General features: G+C 40.2%; 1 protein-coding gene across 3 annotated transcripts in view; it reads left to right on the top strand.

Moving 5' to 3' along the window:
- Nucleotides 1-27,610, top strand: part of ripor1 (RHO family interacting cell polarization regulator 1) — a 53,843-nt gene that overhangs the window by 11,827 nt on the left and 14,406 nt on the right. The window contains exons 1-17 of one of the 3 annotated variants that reach the window (XM_085283156.1): nucleotides 2,114-2,414; nucleotides 10,483-10,606; nucleotides 10,920-11,072; nucleotides 11,150-11,228; nucleotides 11,315-11,338; nucleotides 11,488-11,541; nucleotides 12,316-12,465; nucleotides 12,655-12,718; nucleotides 12,902-12,945; nucleotides 18,054-18,179; nucleotides 19,254-19,402; nucleotides 19,578-19,695; nucleotides 21,007-21,123; nucleotides 22,073-22,177; nucleotides 22,556-22,701; nucleotides 22,813-23,434; nucleotides 23,833-23,966. In XM_085283156.1, the coding sequence (XP_085139282.1) occupies nucleotides 2,396-2,414; nucleotides 10,483-10,606; nucleotides 10,920-11,072; nucleotides 11,150-11,228; nucleotides 11,315-11,338; nucleotides 11,488-11,541; nucleotides 12,316-12,465; nucleotides 12,655-12,718; nucleotides 12,902-12,945; nucleotides 18,054-18,179; nucleotides 19,254-19,402; nucleotides 19,578-19,695; nucleotides 21,007-21,123; nucleotides 22,073-22,177; nucleotides 22,556-22,701; nucleotides 22,813-23,434; nucleotides 23,833-23,966 (2,228 nt within the window). In that variant the 5' untranslated portion in view covers nucleotides 2,114-2,395. Of the gene's footprint in view, nucleotides 1-2,113; nucleotides 2,415-10,482; nucleotides 10,607-10,919; nucleotides 11,073-11,149; nucleotides 11,229-11,314; nucleotides 11,339-11,487; nucleotides 11,542-12,315; nucleotides 12,466-12,654; nucleotides 12,719-12,901; nucleotides 12,946-18,053; nucleotides 18,180-19,253; nucleotides 19,403-19,577; nucleotides 19,696-21,006; nucleotides 21,124-22,072; nucleotides 22,178-22,555; nucleotides 22,702-22,812; nucleotides 23,435-23,832; nucleotides 23,967-27,610 lie in introns of those variants that run through there. The other 2 variants (XM_085283157.1, XM_085283158.1) reach the window with 2 other exon arrangements.

Consider the following 27,610-nt stretch of genomic DNA (forward strand, 5'->3'; position numbering starts at 1 on the left):
GATAATATTCTAAGTTGAAAAATATATAAAAAGCTAATGCAGTAAAGAAAAAATTGTTACCATCTAAACTTTGGTAAATTCTATAACACCAGCTGTTTATTGTTTGGTAAGTTCATTCTTGTTAAAGTATTGTCTTCTTGTTAATCATTATAATGACAGCTAACTATGAAGTGGAAGGCCACCTAAAATCAGAGTGCGGTCAGTAGATGCTGAGATGCATAGTGCACAGAGGTTTCCAACTTTCTGTAGAGTCTGTGTCTACAGACCTGCATATGTCATGTGGCATTCAGTGGGTTTCCATGGCTGAGCAGCTGTACCCAAACCTTAATCACCAAATGCAATGCAAAGACGTGTTCTCTGGACAACCCCCAAAGGTTGATTGTGTTCATCTGTATGTAGCGTTTTCAGTGGGAGAAGCGTTTCGTCACTGATCCAACTGACTTCTTCAGTCTCAGCTGAGTGCAGGTTTCACCAATCTTATAAACACTACGATGTACAATACAGTTTGCACAATGACTGAAACCAGCCCACTGAATGAACAATGGGCTGTGAGGTCAGTTCCTTGATCATTAATCTGCAAATTGTCATGACCACTGATCAACAACGATTGATCAAAGCCCATTGATTAAAGACCCTTGATCAATGGCCATGAGTACCATTCACAGAGAGTTGGGGAATGGCTGCAATCACAGCATTGTAAGATGGTGAAAGATGTAAAATTAGGCCTCCTCGATTCAGAGATGGTCTTTCCCTTTTTCCTCCCTGTCCAGGATGTGTACATCCTCATCATTGAAAGAGTGGCCACTGGCCTGTAGGTGTAAATAGACTGCAGAGTCCTGGCTTGACGAGTTAGCTATTCTGTGTTGTGCCATCCGCTTTGCCAGGGGTCGTTTGGTTTCCCCGATGTATAAATCATGGCAATCCTCCTGGCACTTAACAGAGTACACTACATGGATGTGACGAAATGTTCCTACCACTGAAAGTGCTTCGTCCAGATGTACAGGATCAACCTTTCGGTATTTACTTACCTGGATGATTGAGCTGCATCCAGACGTTTTCTGGATAAGTTTGGCATTGACGGTCGCCATGAGAACTATACTTGTCTGACTGCATCATGCTAAGTGTAAAGTTTGGTGTAGGGGGGATTATGGTGTAGGGCTGTTTTGGAACTCTTAATGCTTCAGCATACCAAGACGTTTTACACAATTTCATGCTCCCAACTTTGTGGGAACAGTTTGGGGATATCCATTTCCTGTTCCAACATGACTGTGCACAGTCCATAAAGACATGAATAAGAGAGTTTGTGCAGGCCAGTCCAGTTCTTCCACACCAAAGTCCTGACCTCAACCCGACAGAACACCTTTGGGATTGATTAATTAGAGTAGAGACTGTGAGCCAGGCCTTCTTGTCCAACATCAGTGTCTGACCTCACAGAAGTGTTTATGGAAGAATGGCCATAAATTCCAATAAAGACAACCCTAAACTGTGGAAAGCTTTCCAAGAAGAGTTGAGGCTGTTATAGCTGCAAAAAGTGGGCCGAAAAAATTAACTGAAATAAAACTGAAAGTGATTTAAAAACAAAGAAATCTAATGTAAAATAAAAAAACGTTACACTAACTCTGCTGACCAGCTTTTTGGAGCACATTAGTTAACACAAGATTAAAGATGGTAAATGGTCTGTATTTGTATAGCGCTTTACTGGTCCCTAAGAACCCCAAAGCGCTTTACACATCCAGTCATCCACCCATTCACACACACATTCACACACTGGATTAGAGATTAAAGATGAGACTTTCTCATTTTAATCAACTTGAGGAAGATATTATTTTAAGCAACAATTTCACTATGAATGGCAAAAGTGAATATGTTGACACATTCAGCATGCAATATAGTATTTTTCCAATGAAGTTCACAAGGCTGAAGTAACAGGTTTTTACTTTGTTTCTAGAATATTTTCAAATATTTGAAATGCAATTTATTAAAAGGGCAAAAATGTGCTGACTATTGAAGAGAAACATGTCCAGCAGGGAGGAGGGGCAGGAAACACTGATGTCAGCACGGATGAAGTGAAGGGAGGACTGCTTTGCTTTTTCCTGTTTTGTCCCCACTTCTCCTCCCCCTCCTCTTATCGCTGAAGTGGAGATGGAAAGAACGGGGATCAGAGCGCGGACGAAGGATTAACAACTGAGTGAAAATGGGGAAAGATAAAGGCAAACAGACTGACACAGTGTGAACGAGAAAGTGAGGGGAAACGGATACCAAAACGAGTGAAGGCGTTGAATAGATTAAAAAGTATACCACAGAAGAAGCCACAAAGATAGAGGGCTGAATAGCTGTTTCTGGAGTTGGGTGGACCCTTTACGAGAAAGTGTCGACATCAACCACCGCAGCTACCATGTACAGTGGATATGGAGGTATGGACAAGTGTAATGCCCTCACAGAGACTAGCTTATCTCTCTAATCATTAACTGCTTATGTTTGTCAGAATGAATTCCCAGTTGCACGTTAACAGGCCTGTAACTTATTAGGTGATGGCCAGAGAATTTGACCCCAAAATACCAAATTTAAGTTATTTTTATAGTTCATATTTTTCAAGTCTGTCTACTAACAGTGCTTGCTGTTATGTATGTGCAAAACAATGAAACTTGTGATTTCCTTCCTCAGTTACAGAGGACAAATTCCACAGTACTCTTTAAAAAATTTCCACTAAAGTTAAATAGACCTCGTCAGAGTTTATCGATTCAGGTGTGGCTACAAGGGAGTCGAGTACAAACTTTTCTGTGTTGATGTGTCTCTGCCGATGTAGTTTGGAAGAACAATATTGCATTTGTTTAACACAGGCTGATCCTCAGTTGAGCTTCAGATACACTTTTTTTTTTTTTTTAAAGATATTTTTGTACGTGATGAGGGCCCGCTCTCCTGTTTGAATAACTGATGAAGACATCGGCATTGCTTTTAAACATATTTGAAACATACAAGAGCACATCTGACCTTTTTGTTTTTTTACATATTGTCAATTTACAACTTTTTCATTTTAAAGTTTGTTTTTATTGTTATTGTTCATAATGTCTCCTTTTCTCATCAGTGATGAGACTTGATAGTGTGTAACAATGATAAGACTGTTACTCAAGTTTGAGGTGTGTTTTGTTTCTGTTATCAGTTTTTCATAGTGACTCGCCGAACATAGTTATGTTATGTTCCTGGTATGTTGTGGGTAGTACATATTAAAAATAGTTTAAGGTAGGACAAGAGAACTTAGCCTCTGATGTGGTGGGTTGTTTTTTTTTTTTTTTTTTTTGTCTAATAGTCCCCTCTACTTGGATGCATCATCTTATATCCTAAGTGTCCTGCTTTTATTAATAAACAGAGTTCTGTCTTAATTTTTATGTGACTTATTTCAGACCTTCTGTTTGAAGCTAGATTCCAGGTAAAAGTGTTGTCATATTAATTTAAGACTGATATTTATTTTCAGACTTTGTTTGGATTGAGGTAAAATGATGGTCTGTGTTTAATCCTTTCACAAAGTGAATCACATGTTGGAAGGCAAACTTCTTTAATCTGCAACAAGTTTCTGCTCAGTTTTGTTGGTCACCATAGTGGCAAGTCACATGACAATTGTGTAGTCTTCTGGTTACGTAAGTTGTTTAATGCTAACGGGGGTTCTGATCTTTGCTAACCTTGGTTTTAACCCATTTTTGCAATACATGAAAAGTAAATTCAGAAGAAATTCCATTTAAGGATTATGTGTGTATTAGCAGCACTGGTTTGGTGAAAATCCTACTTGTAAAGAGGCCTTGACTATGGAAGGTATAGGTAGTGTTTGAATTCTTCTTTATGAGATTTCTATGTTTATCTTCAGGATAAACATCAGTCACTACTTTTAACATTGTTGATATCTGTTTCTGTTTGAGCTATGACCACATCTGTTTTAATGAGATTATGAAAAGGATCAAGGTAAGACTTGTTTCAACCGAGAAGTCTCACTATATGAATGAGAAGCATAAAAAATCTTTTTCTTTTTCACTTTGTCGTTTTTGTTATCAGGCCTTCAGTTCATTGTCTCAAACGGGTTCTTTTTCTTTCCTGGAAACAAGCGAACATGGCTGCACTGTAAATGTGTTGGGTTATTCCTGTGACTCAGTAAATCCAGAAACTGCACTAGTCTTTTCCTGACCCTGCCCTTGCAGGATGTACAACACCCCCACCCCCTCCAGTTTCCTTCTCACACAGACAGTAATGTGAGGAAGGGATAGATTTAGCCATGAAAGAAAAATATATGAAGAGTGCACAGGGTGTGGGAGAAGAAACTATGAAATGGTAATGTTGCAAATAGAAGAAACTAGGTTACAATAGAAAGCATCAAGTCATTGCTGGAAATGGAGAGCAATGCTTTCTTCATCTCATAGTCAAGCAAAACGGATGTGATTATATTTATAAAAACATGTCAGTTTATTTCTTATTTATCTAATCATTAGGAATTTTAAAAGTTGCAGTTCTTTCTTTCAGGTGTTTGTTTTGCTTGATAACTGGTAGAGTCTGGGTGCAGAGACAGAGGAGCAAGCTTGACACAAGTGTTTTTCCTCCTCTCGTGTGTGTGTGTGTGTGTGTGTGTGTGTGTGTGAGATCTGCCAGTCTGTCTAGATTTGTCATTCCTTTCATGCTGGAGATGCATGAAAGGAATGACATGACCAAGGGACCACTTTCAATAAACACAGCAATTTTTATATGTAGTGAGTCAAGAAATCTTATTCAGCAGGAAGTAAAAGATGATCAGTCAGTGGAAATTTTAAACACAGCATTGCTTAAGTATCCTAAATACTGTGAAAATAACATCTATCAAGCTTATTAGGCAGGTGATCCTGATATTATTGTTTTGGTCCCCTTTTGCTGCAGTATGAGCGACGCTAGCTCGTCCATTGAATCGGACCATTCTTTGCTGCTGATGTGCGTCAGTAAGCCTTGATCACCCATGACCCAGTTGCTGGTTCACCACCATTCCTTCCTTAGATCACGTTTAATAGATGGGCAACTTATTAAAACACATGTAATCACTACATGTGTTTCGTGGACTAGAAGCACCTCAACGTGCGAAGCCACAGTTGTCACTCAGAAAAAGGTGGATTTCCTATTCCAGTTTGGGAACTGGTGCCCCAGGTGGAGGAATCCAAGTATTGGGGGTTTTGTTTAAGGGTAAGGGGAGAGAGGAGCTGGTCACTGACATTGACAGTGATGCGAATGTTGTACCAGTCTGATATATCATGCTCGAAATAAAGATCACTACACTGGGACTGTATGATTATGGCCAAAATAATTATGATTATTTTGAACAGGATTGAAATCATGATTACTTTTTATGATTACTCATTTTTATTTTTAAGTGTCAAAAATGGTTTTGTTGGCTGATCCTCTATGGCAGACAAGTTGTTCACCTTCGGCTGTACCAGACATCTGAATTGTTTTCTGTATCTGTCCTTTAACATGGTGTTACACGTCCAGACTAGTCCCGTAAACCTAAAGCTGCATGGTACGGGGAAGAGCAGTGATTGGCACATACAATCATGTGGTCAGACACTGACTTGGTGAACATTTGATTTGCATTTGCTTTTACTTTGCGTTCTAATGGCAGAGCATGCATTTTCAATATAATCTCAAATTATGACTCACCATTATGTAGCAGGATTGGGGACTGGTCCAGATATTACTCACTCTGTGTACATGCTTTCACTATCAGAATTTTTTTTGTTTTTATCTCTACATAATAAAAAGCTCAGGTTTAGATAAGTCCCAGTTTTGGTTTAGCTTGGAATCTCCAAGCAGTGAATAATAGTGCCCACTTAGGTGTAGGTGTGGGTGGGGGTGTGTGTGTGCGCGGGGGGGGGGGGCATTTTTCTAGAATGGTCTGGGAGGGAGAGGTCAGACGGCATCAGACAATAGGTGTGGTGTGACAGCCTTCCATTCGCCTCTGTGGTAATCGAGTTTGAGGCACAGGGCCATAGCGCTAGTGTAGATTTGAAACCATGAATGTCAGAGGAGATGGTGTGACTGGAATCTTTTGTTATCATTGGCCAGGACTGCACCACTGTTTGGATCATGTAGGGAACAAACACAGTGTGAAAGACACCCTGTTTGTTAGCTGGATCTGGCCAATGTCTGAATGAGTTAGTAGTTCAACTAAAGCTGATGATTTACTGCAGTGATTTGCTTGTCTCAGTATCATAATAAAGCTAGAGATTACTTATTGGACAAGATAGGATGTGACAGCGAGAAATGTGCAGATTACCATTGACTTGTTTGAACCTGAAATCTGACTTGGAACACCATCAAGGTTGGTTTTTCTATTTGAATTTATTGGTGTACCATTTGTTTATATAGTAATAGCTCATATGCATATAAATGCACAGAGTCTGTGGTTCTCAGGACTTTGAGTTTTCATTCCAGACATTTTTAGATTTAAAATATAAAGTCATTCCCAAATGTCAACAATGTAAATATGATGAGATGATGTGGAAAGAGCACACTGTTTCTTTAGATTCATGTCTTGACGCTGATTCAATCTGCATAGCTTTTTAAATCAAGTAAAAATGATCTAGTGCTTGAATAAGGATTCAGTCCCTTTTAGTGCATATACTATGTACATGTTGGTAACATTCACTCAACTAGGCTGTTGTTAACCTGTGGTTGTTTCACTTATTTTGGTTCTCAGTCTGATGCGCATGCAAATTAGAACAATGTGTGTGAGAGTGCTGCACAAACAAAATGAAACCTCTTTAACCTGTCCCAGCTGTCATAAGGCTGAATGCAGGGTGCAACCTAGACTGAGGCCAGTCCATCACAGGGTTGCTAACCAGTGCACTACTGTGCCACCTCAGTGTAGTGGGGTCCCAAGATATGCTGGAAAAACATAGAGGGGTTATTAAACCATTAACCAGGTCCAGTTATCCTGCTTTTACTGCTCAGCTGACTTTTAGTTAGCATTACATGATGTACTCACATACTGAAAGTGTATGTGCCTTTGCGCGTGCATGCGTGTGTGTGTGTAAACAGCATGAAAGGCCCAGCACTTTTCCAGAAAGGGACATGGACAGCAGAACCTCATTACATTTTAAAGGAGATTCCCATTGGATAAATACACATGTAATCTAACAATGTTTCACTGACTCCTTACAGAGCACTGTAACCATACAGAGCATTCAGATACAGTGGGGCAAAAAAGTATTTAGTCAGCCACCGATTGTGCAAGTTCCCCCACTTAAAATGATGACAGAGGTCAGTAATTTGCACCAGAGGTACACTTCAACTGTGAGAGACAGAATGTGGAAAAAAAAAAATCCATGAATCCACATGGTAGGATTTGTAAAGAATTTATTCGTAAATCAGGGTGGAAAATAAGTATTTGGTCAATAACAAAAATACAACTCAATACTTTGTAACATAACCTTTGTTGGCAATAACAGAGGTCAAACGTTTACTATAGGTCTTTACCAGGTTTGCACACACAGTAGCTGGTATTTTGGCCCATTCCTCCATGCAGATCTTCTCGAGAGCAGTGATGTTTTGGGGCTGTCGCCGAGCAACACGGACTTTCAACTCCCGCCACAGATCTTCTATGGGGTTGAGGTCTGGAGACTGGCTAGGCCACTCCAGGACTTTCAAATGCTTCTTACGGAGCCAGTCCTTTGTTGCCCGGGCGGTGTGTTTTGGATCATTGTCATGTTGGAAGACCCAGCCTCATTTCATCTTCAAAGTTCTCACTGATGGAAGGAGGTTTTGGCTCAAAATCTCACGATACATGGCCCCATTCATTCTGTCCTTAACACGGATCAGTCGTCCTGTCCCCTTGGCAGAAAAACAGCCCCATAGCATGATGTTTCCACCCCCATGCTTCACAGTAGGTATGGTGTTCTTGGGATGCAACTCAGTATTCTTCTTCCTCCAAACACGACGAGTTGAGTTTATACCAAAAAGTTCTACTTTGGTTTCATCTGACCACATGACATTCTCCCAATCCTCTGCTGTATCATCCATGTGCTCTCTGGCAAACTTCAGACGGGCCTGGACATGCACTGGCTTCAGCAGCGGAACACGTCTGGCACTGCGGGATTTGATTCCCTGCCGTTGTAGTGTGTTACTGATGGTGACCTTTGTTACTTTGGTCCCAGCTCTCTGCAGGTCATTCACCAGGTCCCCCCGTGTGGTTCTGGGATCTTTGCTCACCGTTCTCATGATCATTTTGACCCCACGGGATGAGATCTTGCGTGGAGCCCCAGATCGAGGGAGATTATCAGTGGTCTTGTATGTCTTCCATTTTCTGATGATTGCTCCCACAGTTGATTTCTTCACACCAAGCTGCTTGCCTATTGTAGATTCACTCTTCCCAGTCTGGTGCAGGTCTACAATACTTTTCCTGGTGTCCTTCGAAAGCTCTTTGGTCTTGGCCATGGCAGAGTTTGGAGTCTGACTGTTTGAGGCTGTGGACAGGTGTCTTTTATACAGATGATGAGTTCAAACAGGTGCCATTCATACAGGTAACGAGTGGGGGACAGAAAAGCTTCTTACAGAAGACGTTACAGGTCTGTGAGAGCCAGAGATTTTCCTTGTTTGAGGTGACCAAATACTTATTTTCCACCCTAATTTACGAATAAATTCTTTACAAATCCTACCATGTGAATTCATGGATTTTTTTTTTTCACATTCTGTCTCTCACAGTTGAAGTGTACCTCTGGTGCAAATTACTGACCTCTGTCATCATTTTAGGTGGGGGAACTTGCACAATCGGTGGCTGACTAAATACTTTTTTGCCCCACTGTATTTACTGTGTAATGTAGACTTTTCACTGCTGTCAAAGCGTAATGTTATTACTTATCAGACAAAAAGAAGCAAATGTCTGAATGTGATGGAAATGGTATCACTGAGCTTTTCCACTTGGTCTGTTGGTGTGCTGTGAACTTCTGACAGGCTCAGTTTGTCTATGCCTTTATCTCTCACTCCCCCTCAGCACTCATGTTTTTGTCAGTACTTAAAACTAGGTTAAGTCAACATAATCTCTCTCTCTCTCCCCTCTATGTGAGTGTATAAAAATCGTCTTGACAATGTTCTTTTTAACCAGAAAAAATATGTTCATGTTTACAGGAAATGATAATATGAAAATTGGAGACCATTAGATCATTAAGGTATTCTTTTCAGTCTCAGTGATGTGGTTAAAATTGACCTTTTCTCCCCAGCCACAAGATTGTGCCCTTTGGACATGTCTTCCTTTGTTAAATTTCCTGTCAAGAGAAGGAGTTCCATCTGACTTCCTGTTGGATTGTGACATTTCCTGTGATGTGGAAGGAGGGGGGTTGGTACTTGCCTTGCGAAGGCCTTTCAGCTGTTTAAAGAAACAGGATGCAGGACACTGCATAGGCCACACAAGGAAAAACTCTGCTGAAAAATTTATCAGCTGACTGTAGCCTCAGTAACACAGCACAGACTTCAAATATCAGTTCAAATGTTGTAGCAACAAAATGGATTCACCGAAAGATAAGAAGGAAGTTGGATAGAAACCTTTACAAGATTTAAGATTTATTTGTTCCCACAGCACAAAATACACAAAGATACAAAAAACTTTAATTGCATTTCTGTTAACTTTTACCCACACTGAAAAATTGTCATTTCATGGCATTCCAATGGTAAAGTCAGAAAAGCCTAAACAATTGGGTTTGTTTTGCCTTTTAGGAAGGCAGAACCATTCATGCTTCACTACCAACACAAGCAAGCAATTTATTTATATAGGACTTTCAGACAACTCCCAGCTGAAAACAAAGTGCTGTACACTTGACATGACAAACGAAAAATCATTAATTACATTAAATTAAAAATAAAAATCAGCACATTAGATAAAATGAAAGAAGTAAAATCATAACTGCAACACAATACTTTGTGTTTGTAGTTTGTATTTAAAAACACTGCTGCAGCCTGGTCAGTGTTCTGTTTGTGACTTATTTAGTAGGGTGCAAATACACAACAGTGGCAGCAAAGTTTATGTTTTACACTTTTCCTACAGTTTAGATTCAGTTTAGATGCCTGCAGTTTACATTCCTACATCTTGCTTGTTAACCTTGGGTTGGTGGGGCTGCTCTGACTTCCTGGGTTGGGAATCCTAGTTGTGGTAGTGTCACAGATGAAGATTCCAACTTGATCTAGACCTTATGTTGTGGGCCTATTGCTGGGCTGAGTCGAGACCTTTGAATCTTGTTGCTCATCTGGGTTGATTGATGCAAGTTTATATTAAACATGTTTTCAGTCAGCACATCTTAGATGGCCGCTGCAGAAAGCAAAGAGCACACATTTGGACAAAATGTTTTCCTGTTCTTGATTTGATCAACAATTGCAACAATTTTGGTGGTTTGAACTCACTGTTTGCTTTGGTTTTCATTTTTAAAAGTAGCAGTTTAGTTGTGCTGTGTTGTCAGCAGTGTGCTTTTCTTCCTCTGCTCTAAACAGGGACTCCGTCCCGAACTCTGTCGACGATGTCTCTGTCCATTCGCCCAGTCAGACGCCTTACCTCCAGATCCATCACTAGGAGCCAGAGCTTTACTGGAGTCAATACCCACAACAAACCTTACCGGTATACACATGCATACATACACACGCAAATCCCTCCTAACCATGTGTTTTTTTTCTAGTGTAAAACGGCTTGTTTACGTACTATCTTGTACTTATGTGTAATAACTTGTCATAAGGACAAGTGTCTCTTTAATGTGATATATTGATGGTCTGTGACATGCTAAGGTTTCAGTCATCAATTTGATTGATCATCAGTGTTTGTATATGAGCCGTGAGCTGTACAACGCCCAGGTCTGGTCTTGAGGGATGTTATGGCGATCTCATAACTTTAGGTCAGGACTTCTAATAATGACTTGGTGTTTGTGGTGCTGCAGGAACCTTGTGGTGTTCAGCACTCCTGGTCTCAGCAGGAAGCCCAGCAGAGCAAGCAGATTGTTTACTATGTCGATCAAGGCCAACCCCCCACCGAAGGTTCCTCAACCAGAGCGACTGGATGAAGTGTATGAAGCACTGAAGAAAGGCCTTCAGTGAGTATACACTCAACAAATGCATTTCAGAGAGAGAGAGAGAGAGAGATTATGAGTGTGTGTGTCTGTGTTCTCAGGTCTTACCTGCAGGTTCATCAGATGGACTTGGACACACTTACCAGACAGATAAAAGAATCAAAGAGGAACTCTAGACTGGTATGTTGTTACTTTTGGCCCAGCATAAGAATAGATAAAGTGATATAGTTTCAGTTGCTGATGACTTGATATTTTCTGCCTTGCAGGGTTTCCTGTATGAGCTGGACAAGGTGAGCTTCTTTGAATCCTTCAGACAAGCACATATTAGAAATAAGTCAATTTTAATATTACCATTCTTGTTTTAAAATCCTGTGAAAGCTTAGTTATAAATGGAACAAATGCAAAGAATAAATGTGACTTTCTAATTTCCTTTAATCAGCAAGTAAAGGTGACTGAGAGGTACATTAGAAAACTGGAGTTTCACCTCAGCAAGGTAAGACCAGCGTCATTTCCTGACATGTAAGAGTATAGTTGTGAGATGACTTTTTGTATGACTTGCTAATTACATTGCTCTTTGTGCACAGGATGAAAAACAGTTTGATAGAACATATTTTCTACAGCTGTCGTGGCTGTGTTTCCGTTATGATCCTGCATTTGTCATTTTTAAATTCGCATTGTTCATTAGTGTATAATTGATATTGTAACAAACTAGTGATCAGTATACATACATCAATATATTATTACTTTGTTATTATAGAGTACTTTTCTTTTTTTTTTTTTGGAATTTGACATGAAAAATGAATTGAAACAATTTTGAACTAAGGCTGTACGTGCCAAAATGTAGAACAAGTAGAGCACTGTGACTGCTTTTGGGATACAGTCTTTTGCTTGTATACGTGTCATTGTGCACAAGCAAAAGACTGTGGTGGTGGTGGTAACGCACTTTCTAGTGGCCACTGTCTGGATTACTAGTTGGATGATGAGGTTTGGTTTTTAATGATGCTTCACCTTCACCGGTGCTTCATTCAAAATAATATAAAGTGGACTAAAATGACCAGCTGCAATGTTAGTACATTTTTACCAACTCAACGTGAAACATTTATTTATTTTGCTGTAGTTACTACACAGAGCTTGTATTAAGCTGTGGTCTTTAAGCACACAGCTTCCTGTCACTGCTGGACAACCTTACTGTCTAGAACAAGACTGGCTTTGTCTTAAATTCTACTCTCAAGTGAAGTTGCTGTGAGCTTTTCCTCTCTACTCTCAGATTGAGGAGTTTTATGAGTCCTACTGCATGCAGAGGAGACTCAGGGATGGAGCCAACAAGATGGTGAAAGCGTACACCGCTTCCTCAGGAAGTAAGGAGGCCAAGGAGAGTTTAGCAGAAGCCAGTAAAGGATACAAGGAGTACACAGAGGTAAAAAAAAAAAGTACAAAGGCATGCAGTGGAAAATCGTTTTAGGTTAAACTGAGAAAATTGCTAAATGTCTAATTCTTGTAGAAGAAAGGAGCCATTGCACGAGCAAGTAGTAATAGGGAGTAGCGCTGTAAGTAAGACTGTACAGAAAAGACTGCCTGAAGGTCTCAATCTTTTCATTCTCTTTAGAACATGTGTGTGTTGGAGAATGACTTTGAGAACCAGCTGGGGAAGTTCCACATAAAGATGAAGGGTAAGAAGTAGAGATCATGTGGTGATATGACTACACAAAATCTTAAATAGAGGTAGAAACTCAATATGACATACGTTATGTGTGTGTCCCTTCTGATATGACCCTTAATTAATTGCAATGTTTTGGGGTGGTTTCGCAGTTTGACAAAATGCTAAGTCTGTTTCCACTTGTTCTTTCTTTTAGGTCTGGCAGGATTTGCTAGATTGTGTGCTGGTGACCAATATGAGGTTTGTCTCACCCGCCAAACCCTCCATTTTTCACTCTGAATTCATGGCAACAATAAATATGATTAAAACACTAAGAATATGGATGTCATGTTACCAGATATTTAGGCTGTGGGATTAGCTTGTGACGACACCAGAATCAATGACTGTATCTTTCAGTACCAAAATTCTGATAGTATGTTGTCACCTGAAAAATCAGCATTAAGATATAAGAAGGTGATAATTTGGATGTTGAATTGAAACGCACTCCCTTTGAATTCTTTGAACAGATCTGGATGTTGCTCTTTTATGCATTTTGCTAAATAGGACACGATTTCCTCCCTTGTTCTGAAAAGCGCAAGGCATCGTTTGTATTACATTTTATGAATCTATTATCTACCATTGGTCATCCAGAAGAGAGTTGAAGAGATTTTGGCAAACTGTCAGGTGACTCAGGTGGGGAAAGCAGTGCGCCACTTGGGTGGAGCACTGCTGACCACAAGGATATTGTCGGGAGGTGGAAGGAATAGTTCGAGGACCTTCTTAAACCTGCTCATGTCTTCCATAGAGGAAGCAGAGTCTGGGGACGACAAGGATGATTCATCCATCACTTTGGGTGAGGTCACTGATTTAGTTAAACAACTCCTTGGTGGAAGGGCCCCTGGGGGTGGATTAGGTTTGCACTAAGTTCATGAAAGCTCTGGATGTTGTAGGGCTCTCTTGGTTGACATGCTTCTCCAATGTTGCATCGAGATCAAGGCCAGTACCTCTGGATTGGCAGACCAGGGTGGTGGTTCCCATCTTTAAGAAGGGGGACCGGAGGATGTGCTTAAACTATTGGGGATCACACATAGCCAGATATATGTTGGACTCATTCACGGTGAGCGTTGGACTCTGCCAGGGCTGCCCTTTGTCACCAATTCTGTGCAGAATTTTTCTGGACAGAATTTCTAGGCATAGCCAAGTGCCGGAAGGCTTCTACTGGAGCGATCTCAGGCTACGTTCACACTGCAGGTCTTAATGCTCAATTCTGATTTTTTTTTTTCATTTATTTATTTTTTTTTTTTTTTTTATCAAATCCGATTATTATTTATTTATTTTTAAATTTATTTATTTATTTTTAAATTTATTATTATTTTTTACTTATTTTTTCGGTCTGGTTGTTCACACTACAAATAAAATGTGACAGCAAACGTGCTCTAGTGTGACTCCTCAAAGTGGCCCACATGTGCAAAAGAAGACATCACACACAACGCACTCTGTTTAGACCCAGACCCAACAGTACTGTTTGACTGATGGCCGTTAATATAAAGACTTGTTTCGAACTTTACGTTTCCCAATTTTGTTATAAAGTTATTTTGTTATTTACATATGACCTAATGATTATCCTTATTGCTGTTTTAGAGAGGAGCGGCGCTTCAAAGGATAGCTGCAGATTTCTGTCAGAATCTGCAGATTATACAGTACAAATAAAATGTTCACATTCCTCCAGCATTGTCTTCCCAACAGTTTCACTGGATGGCCAGGAAGCGTTCACAATGTCTTCTCGGGCGCTTCTCCGGCACTGATAATTGGCGTCTCTCTTGTGTCAGTGATGTAAAAGTCGGATTTAATGCGACATGACCGTTCAAACAGCAGTCGCTTTCTGAAACATCAGATATGTATCCGATTCAGTACCACATACGTCAGTGACCTAGTTCAGATTGAAAATATCACATTTGTGCTGTTCAAACTGTCATACTATGATTGGATATGGGTCGCATAGGGTCAGAAAAGTCGGATTTGGTGCGCTTTCGCCTGCAATGTGAACGTAGCCTTAGAATCTCATCTCTGCTTTTCGCAGATGATGTGGCTCTGTTGGCTTCATCATCACACTGGAGCGATTCACAGCCGAGTGTGAAGCAGTGGAAATGAGAACCAGCACCTCCAAATCTGAGCCCATGGTCCTCAGCCGGAAAAGGGTGAAGTGCCCACTCCTGGTCAGGGACGAGTTACTGCTTCACTTAGGGAAGTATCTCGGGTTTTGTTCAGAGTGAGGGCAGGGTTGAGATCAACAGGCGGATTGGTTCTGTGGATGCAGTCATGCGATCGCTGTACCAGTCTGTTGTGGTGAAGAGAGAGCTGAGTGCAAAAGTGATGCCCTCACCGGTCGATCTACGTTTTTACCCTCCTCATCCATCGTGACGAACTTTGGGCAGCGACTGAAAGAACAGGATCGGCTTCTTCAGGCGGCAGAAATTGGCTTTCTCTGAAGGGTGGCTGGCCTCTGCTTTAGAGATGGGAGTTCGGCCATCCAGGAGGGGCTCAGAGTAGAGCTGCTACTCCTCCACATCAAAAGGAGCCAGTTAAGGTGGTTCGGCCATCTGACAAGGAGGCCTCCTGGGTGAGGTGTTCCAGGCATGTCCCACTGGGAAGAGGCCCCGGGGAAGACCCAGGTGACCCTGGAGAGATTTCTTTCAGCTGAAGGAGGTGGCCGTGGTTTCTCTGCTTAGGCTGCTGCCCCCTGACAGGCCCCGGATAAGCAGAAGAAAATGGACAACTGGTCATCCACCTCAGAGTATCAACTTTCCTATCAAGGGGCAATGCTGTTGTAGCAGCTACACTAGTCGCTATCTTCCACCTGTGGTTTTTCTTCTGCTTGTGCCGTCCTTCTCCTTCATCATGATGTAATGATTAGAGCCCAACCAGCATACAGTGCTTTGAAAAAGTATTTGCCCCCCCCCCTTTTTTTTTTTCTCTCATATTTGTGACTCTTCACACTAATTGTTTCAAATTATAAATGGAAAGGTTCTTCCAAAGCACTTTTCTGAGCTCTCAGAGCTTTCCATACAACATGCCTCATTTATCCATTCACATCCATCCATAGAAACACAATTGAAAAATAAAATGTAATGTTAGACAAAGGTAATCTGAAATAATACAAAATGGAGTTTTTAAATGTTCATTTCATTTAATAAAGGAAATAATCAAAGTCTACCTGCCCTGTGTGAAAAAGTTAAAGCCCCCTCATTAAATCATGAATTAACTGTGATTAACCACATTATTTGCGAAGCGGAGTTCAATTTCACTAGCCCCACACCCAGGCCTTACTGCTGCCAGACCCGATAAATCAAGAAATCCCTTAAATATAACCTGTTTGACAAAGTGAAGCAGGTCTGAAGATCTCAAAAAGCAACAACTCATGCCATATTCTAAAGAAACACCAGAGAAACAAAATCACTGACATCTATAAGTCTGGAAATGGTTGCAAAGCCATTTCCAAAGGCTTTAGTAACCATAGTGAGACCAATTAACCACACATGGAAAACTTGGAACACTAGTGAACCGTTCCAGGAGCATCCGAGACCACATTAATGACTCATCCGGGAGGTCACAAAAGAACCAAGGGAAACATCTGAAAAACTGCAGGTCTCACTTGTCTCTGTTAAGGTCAGAGTTCATGATTCAACAGTAAGAAAGAAACTGGGAGAAAATGGGAGAAATCAAGGAGAAAACTACTGCTAACCAAAAAGAACACAAAGGCTCCTTTGCTCATTTGCCAAAACACAACTTAATGATTGACTTGTGGGAAAATATTCTGTGGACTGATGAGACAAAATGGTTTGACTCTGTTACATTTGACATAAAACTAACACATCTTTTCATGAAAATAACACCATACCAACAGTTAAACATGCTGGTGGGTCTGGGGCTGCTTTGCTGCTTCAGGACCTGAATTACTTGCTGTAATTGATGAACTATAAATTCTGCTCTCTAATAACAAATCCTGAAGGAGAATGTCTGGCTTATCAGTTCATGCGCTGAACCAAATGGCCTTAAAGTCTGGACCGATTGAGATGCTTTGACATGACCCTTAAACAGGTCATTCATGCTCAGAAGCCCTCCAATGTGGCTGAGTCAAGACTGTTCTGCAAAGAAGAGTGGGTCAAAGTTCCTCCATGGTGATGCGAAAGACTCATTGCCAGTTACTAACACTTGTCTGTAGCACATGTTCTATGTAGTCATTTTTTTCTCGTTACTAAGCTTTTTAGTCCTTTTTAAAATAAAATCGCTACTTATTGTTGCCACCCTGCTGGGCAGGCGATGTCCTCTGGTGCATCAGCATGATAGACTGCATAGAGTGCACAAATGACAGAATGAAAACTGCTGTATGAATGAGTCATTGTGCCTTGTATTGTAAAGGTGTGTTAAGTATTCACTAAGCAATATTAGTATTTATACAGCAAATTGCTATATAAATAGTAAACCATTTAGATTTATCGCGGTTTTGAGAAGGGTTTGTCCAGTGCCTGTGTGAAAACACTGCTTCAGCTGTTCCCTGTGGAGTTATCTCTAAGTGTACACGGCAGCAGGTCCTGTGTGATTGTGTGTATGATCAGTTATGAAATTAGAGGGATACTTACTTAGTAACTTAACCTAGTGAGAAAAATTCTCACCAGTGGTGAATGTTTGAAGGCATTTTGTTTTCTGTACTGCCCACAAGTCTGTCTGTCCCATTCTCGTAATCATGATATCCGAGGAACACACTGAGGGAATTTATTCAAATTTAGTTCGAATCAAGTGATTAGAATATTTTAGTGAAGCCTTACAGTGACCTTAAAAATGAGGATATTTTTTTTTCCTTGTCCACAATTCGTTGCACTTAATGTCAAAATTTGTACAAATGATGAAAAATAAAATTTTACGTTCAAAAGGTTAAGAGTCCAAATACACTGCAAGTTGTCTGGTTGGTGAAGGCATACAGTTGTGACGTGACAATTCTAACTTTAGTGTTCATCGTATTTTGTTAACATTAAATTTCTTTAACTGTGTCGTGGGTTTTGTTTGTTTTTTTTTTTTTGGTTTTTTTTGTTTTGTTTTTATAAAAGTGGCCTCATCACTTGCACATTCATGCTCTAGCCATTGACATTTATAGCTATGTAGTTAAGATGTGAGTTGTCAATTCTTTTCAACCCTGTCAGATTAATCTGAGCTTTATGAAAATCATCACATGATTATATGAACTGCTCAAACTATCAATAATTTTGAAGTAGTCAACCGGATTTTCCAGATTTTAAAATTAATTTATTATTCATCTACTTGTATAACCCTGCGTTTGTGTTTGTTTGTTTTTGCATATGTGTATGTTTCAGATCTTTATGAAGTATGGTCGGCAGCGGTGGAAGCTCCGGGGGCGAATAGAGATAAATGCTAAACAAGTGTGGGACAGTGAAGAGATTGTATTTCAGCCACTCATCAACGAGTTCCTGTCTGTGAAGGTCTGTCACTCAGTGTGTTTTTTAAATTTGTTATTTTATTGATACTCAGTTCTGGTTTGGGTCATTGACTGCTTCATCTTATGTAAAAAGTCATAAAAATAATGCTAAAAAAAAAATCTGCTGTGTGTGTGTGTGTGTGTGTGTGTGTGTGTGTGTGTGTGTGTGTAACATTTTCTTCAAAACTGAAAAAATCACTTATTACATAAAGTTTACTTTCTTGTATTTGTTACATGTAAAGCAAAATATTTTTGGCTTTTTTTGTTTACATTTTGACCAATCATAGTGTAGTTAATGAATATCAAAAATGCAACATCTAAAAATTTTAGATTATTTCCTAAGACCAATCAGAAAGTACTGAAAAGATGTTAATTCATACAATCAATACTTCATTGGGTCAGCATTACTGCATCTGTGCTCTGTGGCATGGGGGCAGTTGACTTTCCCAGAGACATTGAGTGGAGGCTCTTGATGCTCTGACACCAGCCTCAGTTGACTCTTTATAAAGCTGTCCCAAATGTTTCAATTTTCCTTGACAATACTCTTTCTTTTACACCTTTTCAAAACCATCCTTTTCCTTCTAGTCATTAATTAATATACATCATCCATTAATATACATCGTTGCAGCGGCCTTTTTAACCAACAGAAAGTCTTTTTATTTTATCATCATTTGATCATTTCAAAATGAAATGTACTAATTTCAGAAACTGGATCTTTAATTTTCATGAGCTTTAAGTCATAGTTATCAAAATGTAAACACAAAAAGCTTGAAATATTTCAATATACAATGTATGAAAGTTTACCTTTTTGAATTCAGTTATCAAAGAATAATACTTTAATATCCTCTGGAACTTCATATTGTCCATTATTATTGGTGAATGTGTGAGTTTTTTACCCCTCAGCCATAAAAGACACTGTGTGATCCTATTGTGTTATTAATAATAATATCTTTTCCCAATGACATCAGCACCTTGACAAACTTGAGTGTACTATTTTCAGCCTGGATGATTGAAACTGACTTGTTGAAGGCAAAAAAAAAAGATGGTATAATGATCAGACATTTCTCTGGTTTCCTAGGTGACAGAGCTAAAGAGCTTAGCCAATCACGTGGTGGTGGGAAGTGTTTCCTGTGAAACAAAGGATCTGTTTGCTGCGCTGCCCCAGATGGTTGCTGTGGATATTAATGACCTTGGGACTATTAAGCTAAGCCTTGAGGTGACCTGGAAGTAAGTTTTGTCAGTCATCTTGTGAGTGTACGAAATCATACTGAGCTTCATGAGTGCTGTAGTGTTTGTTCATTTAAAGGTATCATTAACAGAGCATAATGTAAATATTATTTGATGTTTATTGAATTTATCTTTTCTCTCTTTCCCATCCTTTATTCCTTTTCACCTCTCTCAGTCCGTTTGATAAAGATGACCAGGGATCGGTTGCAAGCACTGTCAACAAACCACCAAGCATCAATAAGCGAATCTCAGCCATTTTTGACCAGACTCCACCTGACACACCACCTTTACGTGTGAGTTTAGCATTCGCTTTAGACTATTAGTTCTTTGAAAGGCTTCAGTCTAACCCTAGAACAATTTGTGTAAAGTTGCTGATTGCTCGTACTTACTACCCATATATTAATGTGTATTATCTTGGCATTCATATACAGATAGTTGGAAAACTAACAAAGACTGTTGGTTTTAGCAGGAGGAATAGGCCCACTCACAACAGAAAATAGTTGAAAGGGAAGCTTTACTCTCTGTAAAGTGCTAGAAAACAAAACACAGGAAGTCAAACAAGGCAGAAATTCATTCAGAGAAAACCAACAAAGAAGAGCCAATAGGAAAATTATTTTTAAACAGGAAGTAAATGAAGACTTGACACTTTGTTTGAAAAAACAAACTCACAGGGAAAAATGGGAAATATTCAGTCTGTAAACACAGATGTGTGTGTGATGAGCTATGTGAACACAACACTGACAGAAAAATGGAGGAAAAGAGAACTAAATGTGGAAGCAGCACTAACAGGAGAAAGACGGATTGATGAAATGGAAAATGACAAAAACTATAAACATAACATCTAAATTCTAAAGGATAATACCTTTAGGAATAAGGAAAAAACTCCCAGACACATGCTAAGCAAGAACACTTATCGGTGTGCTCAGGCCTCTACATTGAGGAAACCAAATTGCCACTCCTTTCGAAGCATGGCACAGCATAGAAGAGCCACCTCAATAAGACTCAGGTGTGCATCTTTATCAGTGTCCACTATGAACAACCATGAGGGGCTGGCGTCCAACACCAACTGTCAGTCACCTACAACATAGTTTTGAGATCCCTTCCCAGTCCTTCAAACCCCACTCGTGTCTTACGTCTGATGACCTTAATAGGTCACATGATAGCATGGGACAAGGTCTCACAGTGGTTTCACCCAAAACCTCTGGTGGTCATGATCCACGCCTTTTTTCTTTTCTTTTTTTATTTCCCCCCCACACCTTGGCTCATGTGATGATGCACGTGATTAAACACCCACTAGGTTTTAAATTCCTGAGATTCTCCACCTCCACCAATCAGATAAAAACAGCCTTTTCCAGAGGGGGAGGAGAGAGAGGAGTCAAACACAGCTTTTAAAAAAAAAAAAAACAAAGCACAATGTTTTTTTAAAAAAAAATAAATAAATAACCGATTAAATCTATTCTATAGATTTAATCCACCAACTAAAATTAGGAATCTGTAAATGAGAACATTGAGAGTTTTAAAGGACATTAGAGTTTAGCCAGCAGCCCTCAGTATCTAACTGCTCCAATGCCCTTTGTTCCACCTGCTGCCACTTTGATGTCCAGTCTCTGCCTCGGAATCTGACACGGCGGCAGCACTGGCCACTGCTGGACATCTTCAGAGGCACTCTTAGCCAGAGCTGCTCCTGTAGTGACAACTCACCAACAAGGCAGTCCACTGCAGTAAGTCGTGATGAAGTAGACCTCGTGGAGTAGAAACACAGGACCTTCTGGTATATTGATACTTTGGTGTAGAGTAAGCACTAGAATCATAGTCTCCATTTGTGTGCTTATGGCTTCATGGAGCCATGACAGATGTGTGCAAGGTTTCCTCATGCATCTCCATGGCTCTCTAATTATAATATTTAGACCCCCCACCCTCCAACAGAGCTGACTACTGTTAGCCATCATCAGTGCCAGTTTATGATGATGACTTTTAGACTTATAACTCCTTCTAGCCATTTCACACAAGCACTGAAGCCTTTAGCTTTTTACCTCATCAGTATATTTGTCACCCTGCCAGGTAAAGATCAGAGGTCATCTTTTCTGAAAATCTTGCAATAACTCGAGAATGAAGTCTCCTTATATTTTCAAATCGATACCATAGATATATCTACTAAAAGCAGACTCATCTCAGATGAGTTTGAATCTCATTGTCCTTGACCTCAAGGTCAGAAGTTAGACGACAAGGTGACATAGGATTTTGAAATTGAAACGAAGGGTGGATCTACGAGGAGGCTGAGGGGTAGCACTGGCCAGTATTTTCTTGAATATTACACGATAGTTGCGTAACTCAAAGTTATTCTCTTTATAAATAAATGCTACAGTGTTACAGAGCTAGGCTAAGGATGTTGTACTATACTGATATTAAAAATGGCAAGCAAATAGAAAAAAGTTCCCATACAGTCACCTCTGAACCTTTGGTTAAAGGGATAACATGCTGACTCATGTCTTGCCTTCACCTTACTTTTCACTTTAAATATGTGAGTAAAGGAAGTGTGTCGCTTTTGCTCAAATAATGTACAACCAGGTGCAGTGACTGCTCAGTTTCCTGCCAGCTTGTTGTAAAAGGTCTCCATTTCCCCCCCTCTTTTTGCAGTCAAGCCTTTTAAAATGTGCTGATCTCTTTTAGAACATGATCCGCCTACAGGGAGAGTTGGAGAATGGACCAGCATGGTCTAATTCTTCAGAATCTTCTGATGATTCAACCAGCCCACAGCTGCCTGCACATCCAAAGGTAACACACAAAAGATATGGAGCTCTCATCTATGACATGATAATATTAAAGATTCAATCTGTATCTCTCTTCCTCAGATTCAGAGGGGCTACAGCTGTTTGAACATTACACAGTAACAAAAGTATTATGAATACAAGATAAACTTTGATATGTATTATGTTTATAGTATGTACAGCAGATCATGTGCATGTGTACAGTCTTGTAAAAACTAAGTACATTGCATGATTCAGTAGCTTGAGGAGCCGCCGGTACCATGCACAATTGGTTTCTTTAACGAGCCTCAGTCCTCACTCGGTCTACTCTTTATCCTGGTCTGGTTTGCTTACTTTACTGTGTTTACTACTTTAACTCTGTGACTCAGCGTGTCTCTCTTTCCAGGCAGTAGTGGTGACACCAGACATCCAGCCAGTTGGACAAAGGAGTTCCCTCCTTCAGCCTGATGTTTCTTCTTGCTCCGGAAACTGGCCTTCCTCAGCTCAAAAGGAAGGTATCATCCTACCAAAACAACCAGCGGAGAGCAACAGGTAGATTAAAAAAAATGTTAATGTTTTGTTTGCACATGAGAACAAAGATGAAATAACATTCTTATTCTGTGGTGAGCTCTATCAACATCTGATATATGAACTATTTTGCAGGCATGAGGAAAAGGGGACAGTCACTGTGATAACAAAGCCTGACGGTGAGGAAGAAGCTGCGGGGAAACACTCCTCTATGGCACCAGTGGATGTGCCGATAATTACCAGCAGTAACTCTACATTGTACTTACGCTCTCTGAGTCACATTAGTGAAAACAGTGCTGATGGGGTTGTGGTGCCTGTCAGTGAATCGGGGGACGTGATGTCTCTGGTCTCTGGAATCTCAATCAATGACATTGAAATGGAGGTGGCCAGCAGAACTCCTGAGTCACCCACTTCTGCTGACACTGACACAGCTGTTGATGTCACTGATCCCCACCCAGTCAGGAAGCAACACAATACATCCACCTCTGTGGATACATCGGTCCCTCTGAGAGCAGGAGCAGACTCCAATGTTGTAGAAAGTGGGGATATGACATATCTAGCTCTGCGGGTGCCAGTGGAGGAGGATATCCCAGCTTCAAGTTCCAACTGCCTGTCTGCTAAGGGCGATGGTCCAGTGGACAGTGGACTAGAGGATGCCTTGGTAGCTGTACTTTCCTCTATAGATGATTATAGAGGACCGTTTTCTGAGCTACAACTACTGGAACAAGAGCTGAAACTGCTGCAGGTTACACTGAAGGTGAGAGTAAAGCATAGTGAGAAACAAGAAAACAGGTTAGTAAAGTACAAAAAACTGCCTTAAGCTAAAAGTACTTTTTACAAATCCCCAAGTTTAATTTTCCCTTTTTGAACATTAAGTGGCAATGATTGTATGTATTTATAAATGTTAGCACAGCTTTCCCGTGCCATTAATATCGAAATATTATTACTGCAAATATTAGTTGTGCAATTACTATATAAGTTTCAGTGGTTACAGTATCTGGTATGCCTCCCTTGTCTTTACAGACAGCATACATTTGAGCTGAATGATTGCATGCTGTTCCAACATTATGTGACTATGATTCAAAGAACTCCTGAAAAAACAAAAAACTGAAGTGACTGCGTACAGCCTGACTATGGCTTTGTTTGTGAGTGCAGGGTGGGAGGCACAGCCGGTCACCCAGTGTAGTCAGCCTCACAGTGGAAACAGCTCTTGGCAGCTTTGACTTCCTGAATGGATCAGACTGGGAGGAGGAAGAAGAGGATGGTGATAAGAGGAGTAGACATGGCAGGTCAGTGCTGACAAATGAACTGAAAACCAACCATCCAAGCCTTTGCACACTTCAGTGTAATGACACAGTGAGACATACAGTCTTAATCAGTAAGCAAAGAAAGTATGATCTGAAGGTCATTAAACCTGAATCACAGTAATACCAGACACTGTAAATATGCCTACTTCATTTAACATCTACAAACTCCAGTGTGTTGGTGTCCTCTGGGCCATTGTACAGGGAGTGCAGAATTATTAGGCAAGTTGTATTTTTGAGGAATAATTTTATTATTGAACAACAACCATGTTCTCAATGAACCCAAAAAACTCATTAATATCAAAGCTGAATGTTTTTGGAAGTAGTTTTTAGTTTGTTTTTAGTTTTAGCTATTTTAGGGGGATATCTGTGTGTGCAGGTGACTATTACTGTGCATAATTATTAGGCAACTTAACAAAAAACAAATATATACCCATTTCAATTATTTAATTATCAATTATCGTCAACTTTTCTTTAATATCAGGTGTGTTTCCAGAACCACTAAAAACTGCTGTAATAAAACTTATACTGAAAAAGGACAATCTTGACAAGACACAAATGAACAACTACAGGCCGATCTCAAATCTCCCATTTTTAAGTAAGATCATTGAAAAAGCAGTTTCTTAACAGCTCAATTACTTCTTAACACAGAATAACTGCTATGATGCCTTCCAGTCAGGTTTTAGACAGAACCACAGCACTGAAACCGCTCTGACAAAAGTGTTTAATGACATATGTCTGAATACAGACAGTGGAAAAATGTCAGTCCTAGTTTTACTGGATCTCAGTGCAGCATTTGATACAGTTGACCACAACATATTACTTAAACGACTGGAGAACTGGGCAGGTCTTTCGGGAACTGTACTAAACTGGTTCAAAACATACTTACAAAATATTTCCTGTTTTCTATCAATAGGTAACTTCACATCTGAGCAGACAGTATCACATGTGGAGTTCCCCAAGGTTCCATCTTGGGACCCCTTCTGTTTAACATTTACATGCTCCCACTGGCACAGATTATAAACAACAACAAAATAAACTATCACAGCTATGCAGATGACACACAAATATATATCACAATGTCACCAGGAGACCAAGGCCCTGTACAGGCTCTTGGTAAATGCATTGAGGAAATTAATGATGGGCTGTGCCACAATTTTCTCCAGCTAAACAAAAACAAAACTGAGGTAATAGTCTTTGGCGCCAAAGAAAAACGATTACAGGTCACCAGAGAACTTCAATCTATACATCTAAAAACCACAAACCAGGCGAGAAATTTGGGTGTAGTGATGGATGCAGACCTAAACTTAGAAAAACACATTAAGACAATAAGAAAATCAGCTTTCTATCACTGTTAGGATGCCTGGGTCGTTGACCCAGGGTTTTTGAGTTTATGATATTATTTATACTGTCTAGTTTTTGGTTTCTTTGAGTTCTGTCTTATGGCTTAGGTCTCTGTCTTCTTTAGTTGCTCTGTCTCCCCTATCACCTGCATCCCCTTGTCTAGTTCACGTCTATGTGTATCTTAAGTTCCTATATCCCCGTGTTCAGTCAGTTTGTGTCTGCCCTGTTCCCACGTCTCTGTTCCCTTTGTAGTGCCTGCATGTGAGTCTGTGTCTTTGTTCAGTCTGTGTTATGTGTTTCCTGTTTTACTTTGAAGGTCTCCGTCTTTTCTCAGTGTGTTCAGTTTACGCTTCTTTGGTCTCGTCAGTTCTGATTTGCCCCAGCTGTGTTTCCCTCCTGTTACTCATTTCCTGATTGCTCCCTCTGTGTATTTAAGCCCTGTGTTTCTTAGTGTCTGTGTCGCGATCTACCGTTTTCTTAGCTGTGTGTTCTGTCATTCCTCCGGTGTAAGTTTATTTTGATTTTTCCAGTTATGTTATATTTGAGTTTAACATTAAAGTTGTTTTGAGTTCACATCTGTCTCCGGAGTCTGCACCTTGGGTCCTATTCCTGTCTGCACACAGCCAGACCTAACAATCACCTCAAGAATATTTCAAGGATAAAAGATCTGATGTCTCAACAGGACCTGGAAAAACTAGTCCATTCATTTTTAGTAGGCTTGATTACTGTAACAGCATCTTTACAGGTCTACCTAAAAAATCAGTCAGACAACTACAGCTCATTCAGAACTCTGCTGCTCGAGTCCTCACTAAGACCAAAAAAGTGGACCACATCAGTCCAGCTCTGAGGTCTTTACACTGGCTGCCTGTCCGTCAGAGGATAGACTTTAAAGTTCTGATGCTGGTCTATAAAGCTCTGAATGGTTTAGGACCAAAATATATCAGTGACCCCCTGACCCAGTATGAACCTTCCAGATCCCTCAGGTCATCTGGATCTGGTCTTTTATTAGTTCCCAGAGTCAGAACCAGACACGGAGAAGCTGCATTCAGCTTTTATGCTCCTTATATCTGGAACAAACTCCCAGAAAGCCTCAGATCAGCTGAAACACTCGGTTTATTTAAATCCAGGTTGAAGACTCACCTGTTCTCAGCTGCATTTGAATAAAACACCAAATCCACACTTTTAAGCTTAAATTTCAAAACTTACATTTAACTACTAATTTTATCTATTGTTCTGATTTTATCTGTTTTGATTTTATATAGTGTTTTGTTTGTGAGTTTGTTTGCTTGTTTTAATCAATTTTAAATCATGCTTTTTATTTGTTTTTGTTTCTAATGTCTCTGTAAAGCACTTTGAATCACCTTGTTGTTGAATTGTGCTATACAAATAAACTTGCCTTGCCTTATTTTTACCAGTGACACCAATATAACATCTCCACATTCACAAATATAAATTTCTGACATTCAAAAACAAAAACAAATCAGCGACCAATATAGCCACCTTTCTTTGCAAGGACACTCAAAAGCCTGCCATCCATGGATTCTGTCAGTGTTTTGATCTGTTCACCATCAACATTGCGTGCAGCAGCAACCACAGCCTCCCAGACACTGTTCAGAGAGGTGTACTGTTTTCCCTCCTTGTAAATCTCACATTTGATGATGGACCACAGGTTCTCAATGGGGTTCAGATCAGGTGAACAAGGAGGCCATGTCATTAGTTTTTCTTCTTTTATACCCTTTCTTGCCAGCCACGCTGTGGAGTACTTGGACGCGTGTGATGGAGCATTGTCCTGCATGAAAATCATGTTTTTCTTGAAGGATGCAGACTTCTTCCTGTACCACTGCTTGAAGAAGGTGTCTTCCAGAAACTGGCAGTAGGACTGGGAGTTGAGCTTGACTCCATCCTCAACCCGAAAAGGCCCCACAAGCTCATCTTTGATGATACCAGCCCAAACCAGTACTCCACCTCCACCTTGCTGGGGTCTGAGTCGGACTGGGGCTCTCTGCCCTTTACCAATCCAGCCACGGGCCCATCCATCTGGCCCATCAAGACTCACTCTCATTTCATCAGTCCATAAAACCTTAGAAAAATCAGTCTTGAGATATTTCTTGGCCCAGTCTTGACGTTTCAGCTTGTGTGTCTTGTTCAGTGGTGGTCGTCTTTCAGCCTTTCTTACCTTGGCCATGTCTCTGAGTATTGCACACCTTGTGCTTTTGGGCACTCCAGTGATGTTGCAGCTCTGAAATATGGCCAAACTGGTGGCAAGTGGCATCTTAGCAGCTGCA

This window comes from Mchenga conophoros, linkage group LG7, assembly GCF_057382185.1.
Source record: "Mchenga conophoros isolate Kocher_MC1m ecotype Shallow Benthic linkage group LG7, M_conophoros_male_GT1.1, whole genome shotgun sequence".
Taxonomy (NCBI): Eukaryota; Metazoa; Chordata; class Actinopteri; order Cichliformes; family Cichlidae; genus Mchenga; species Mchenga conophoros.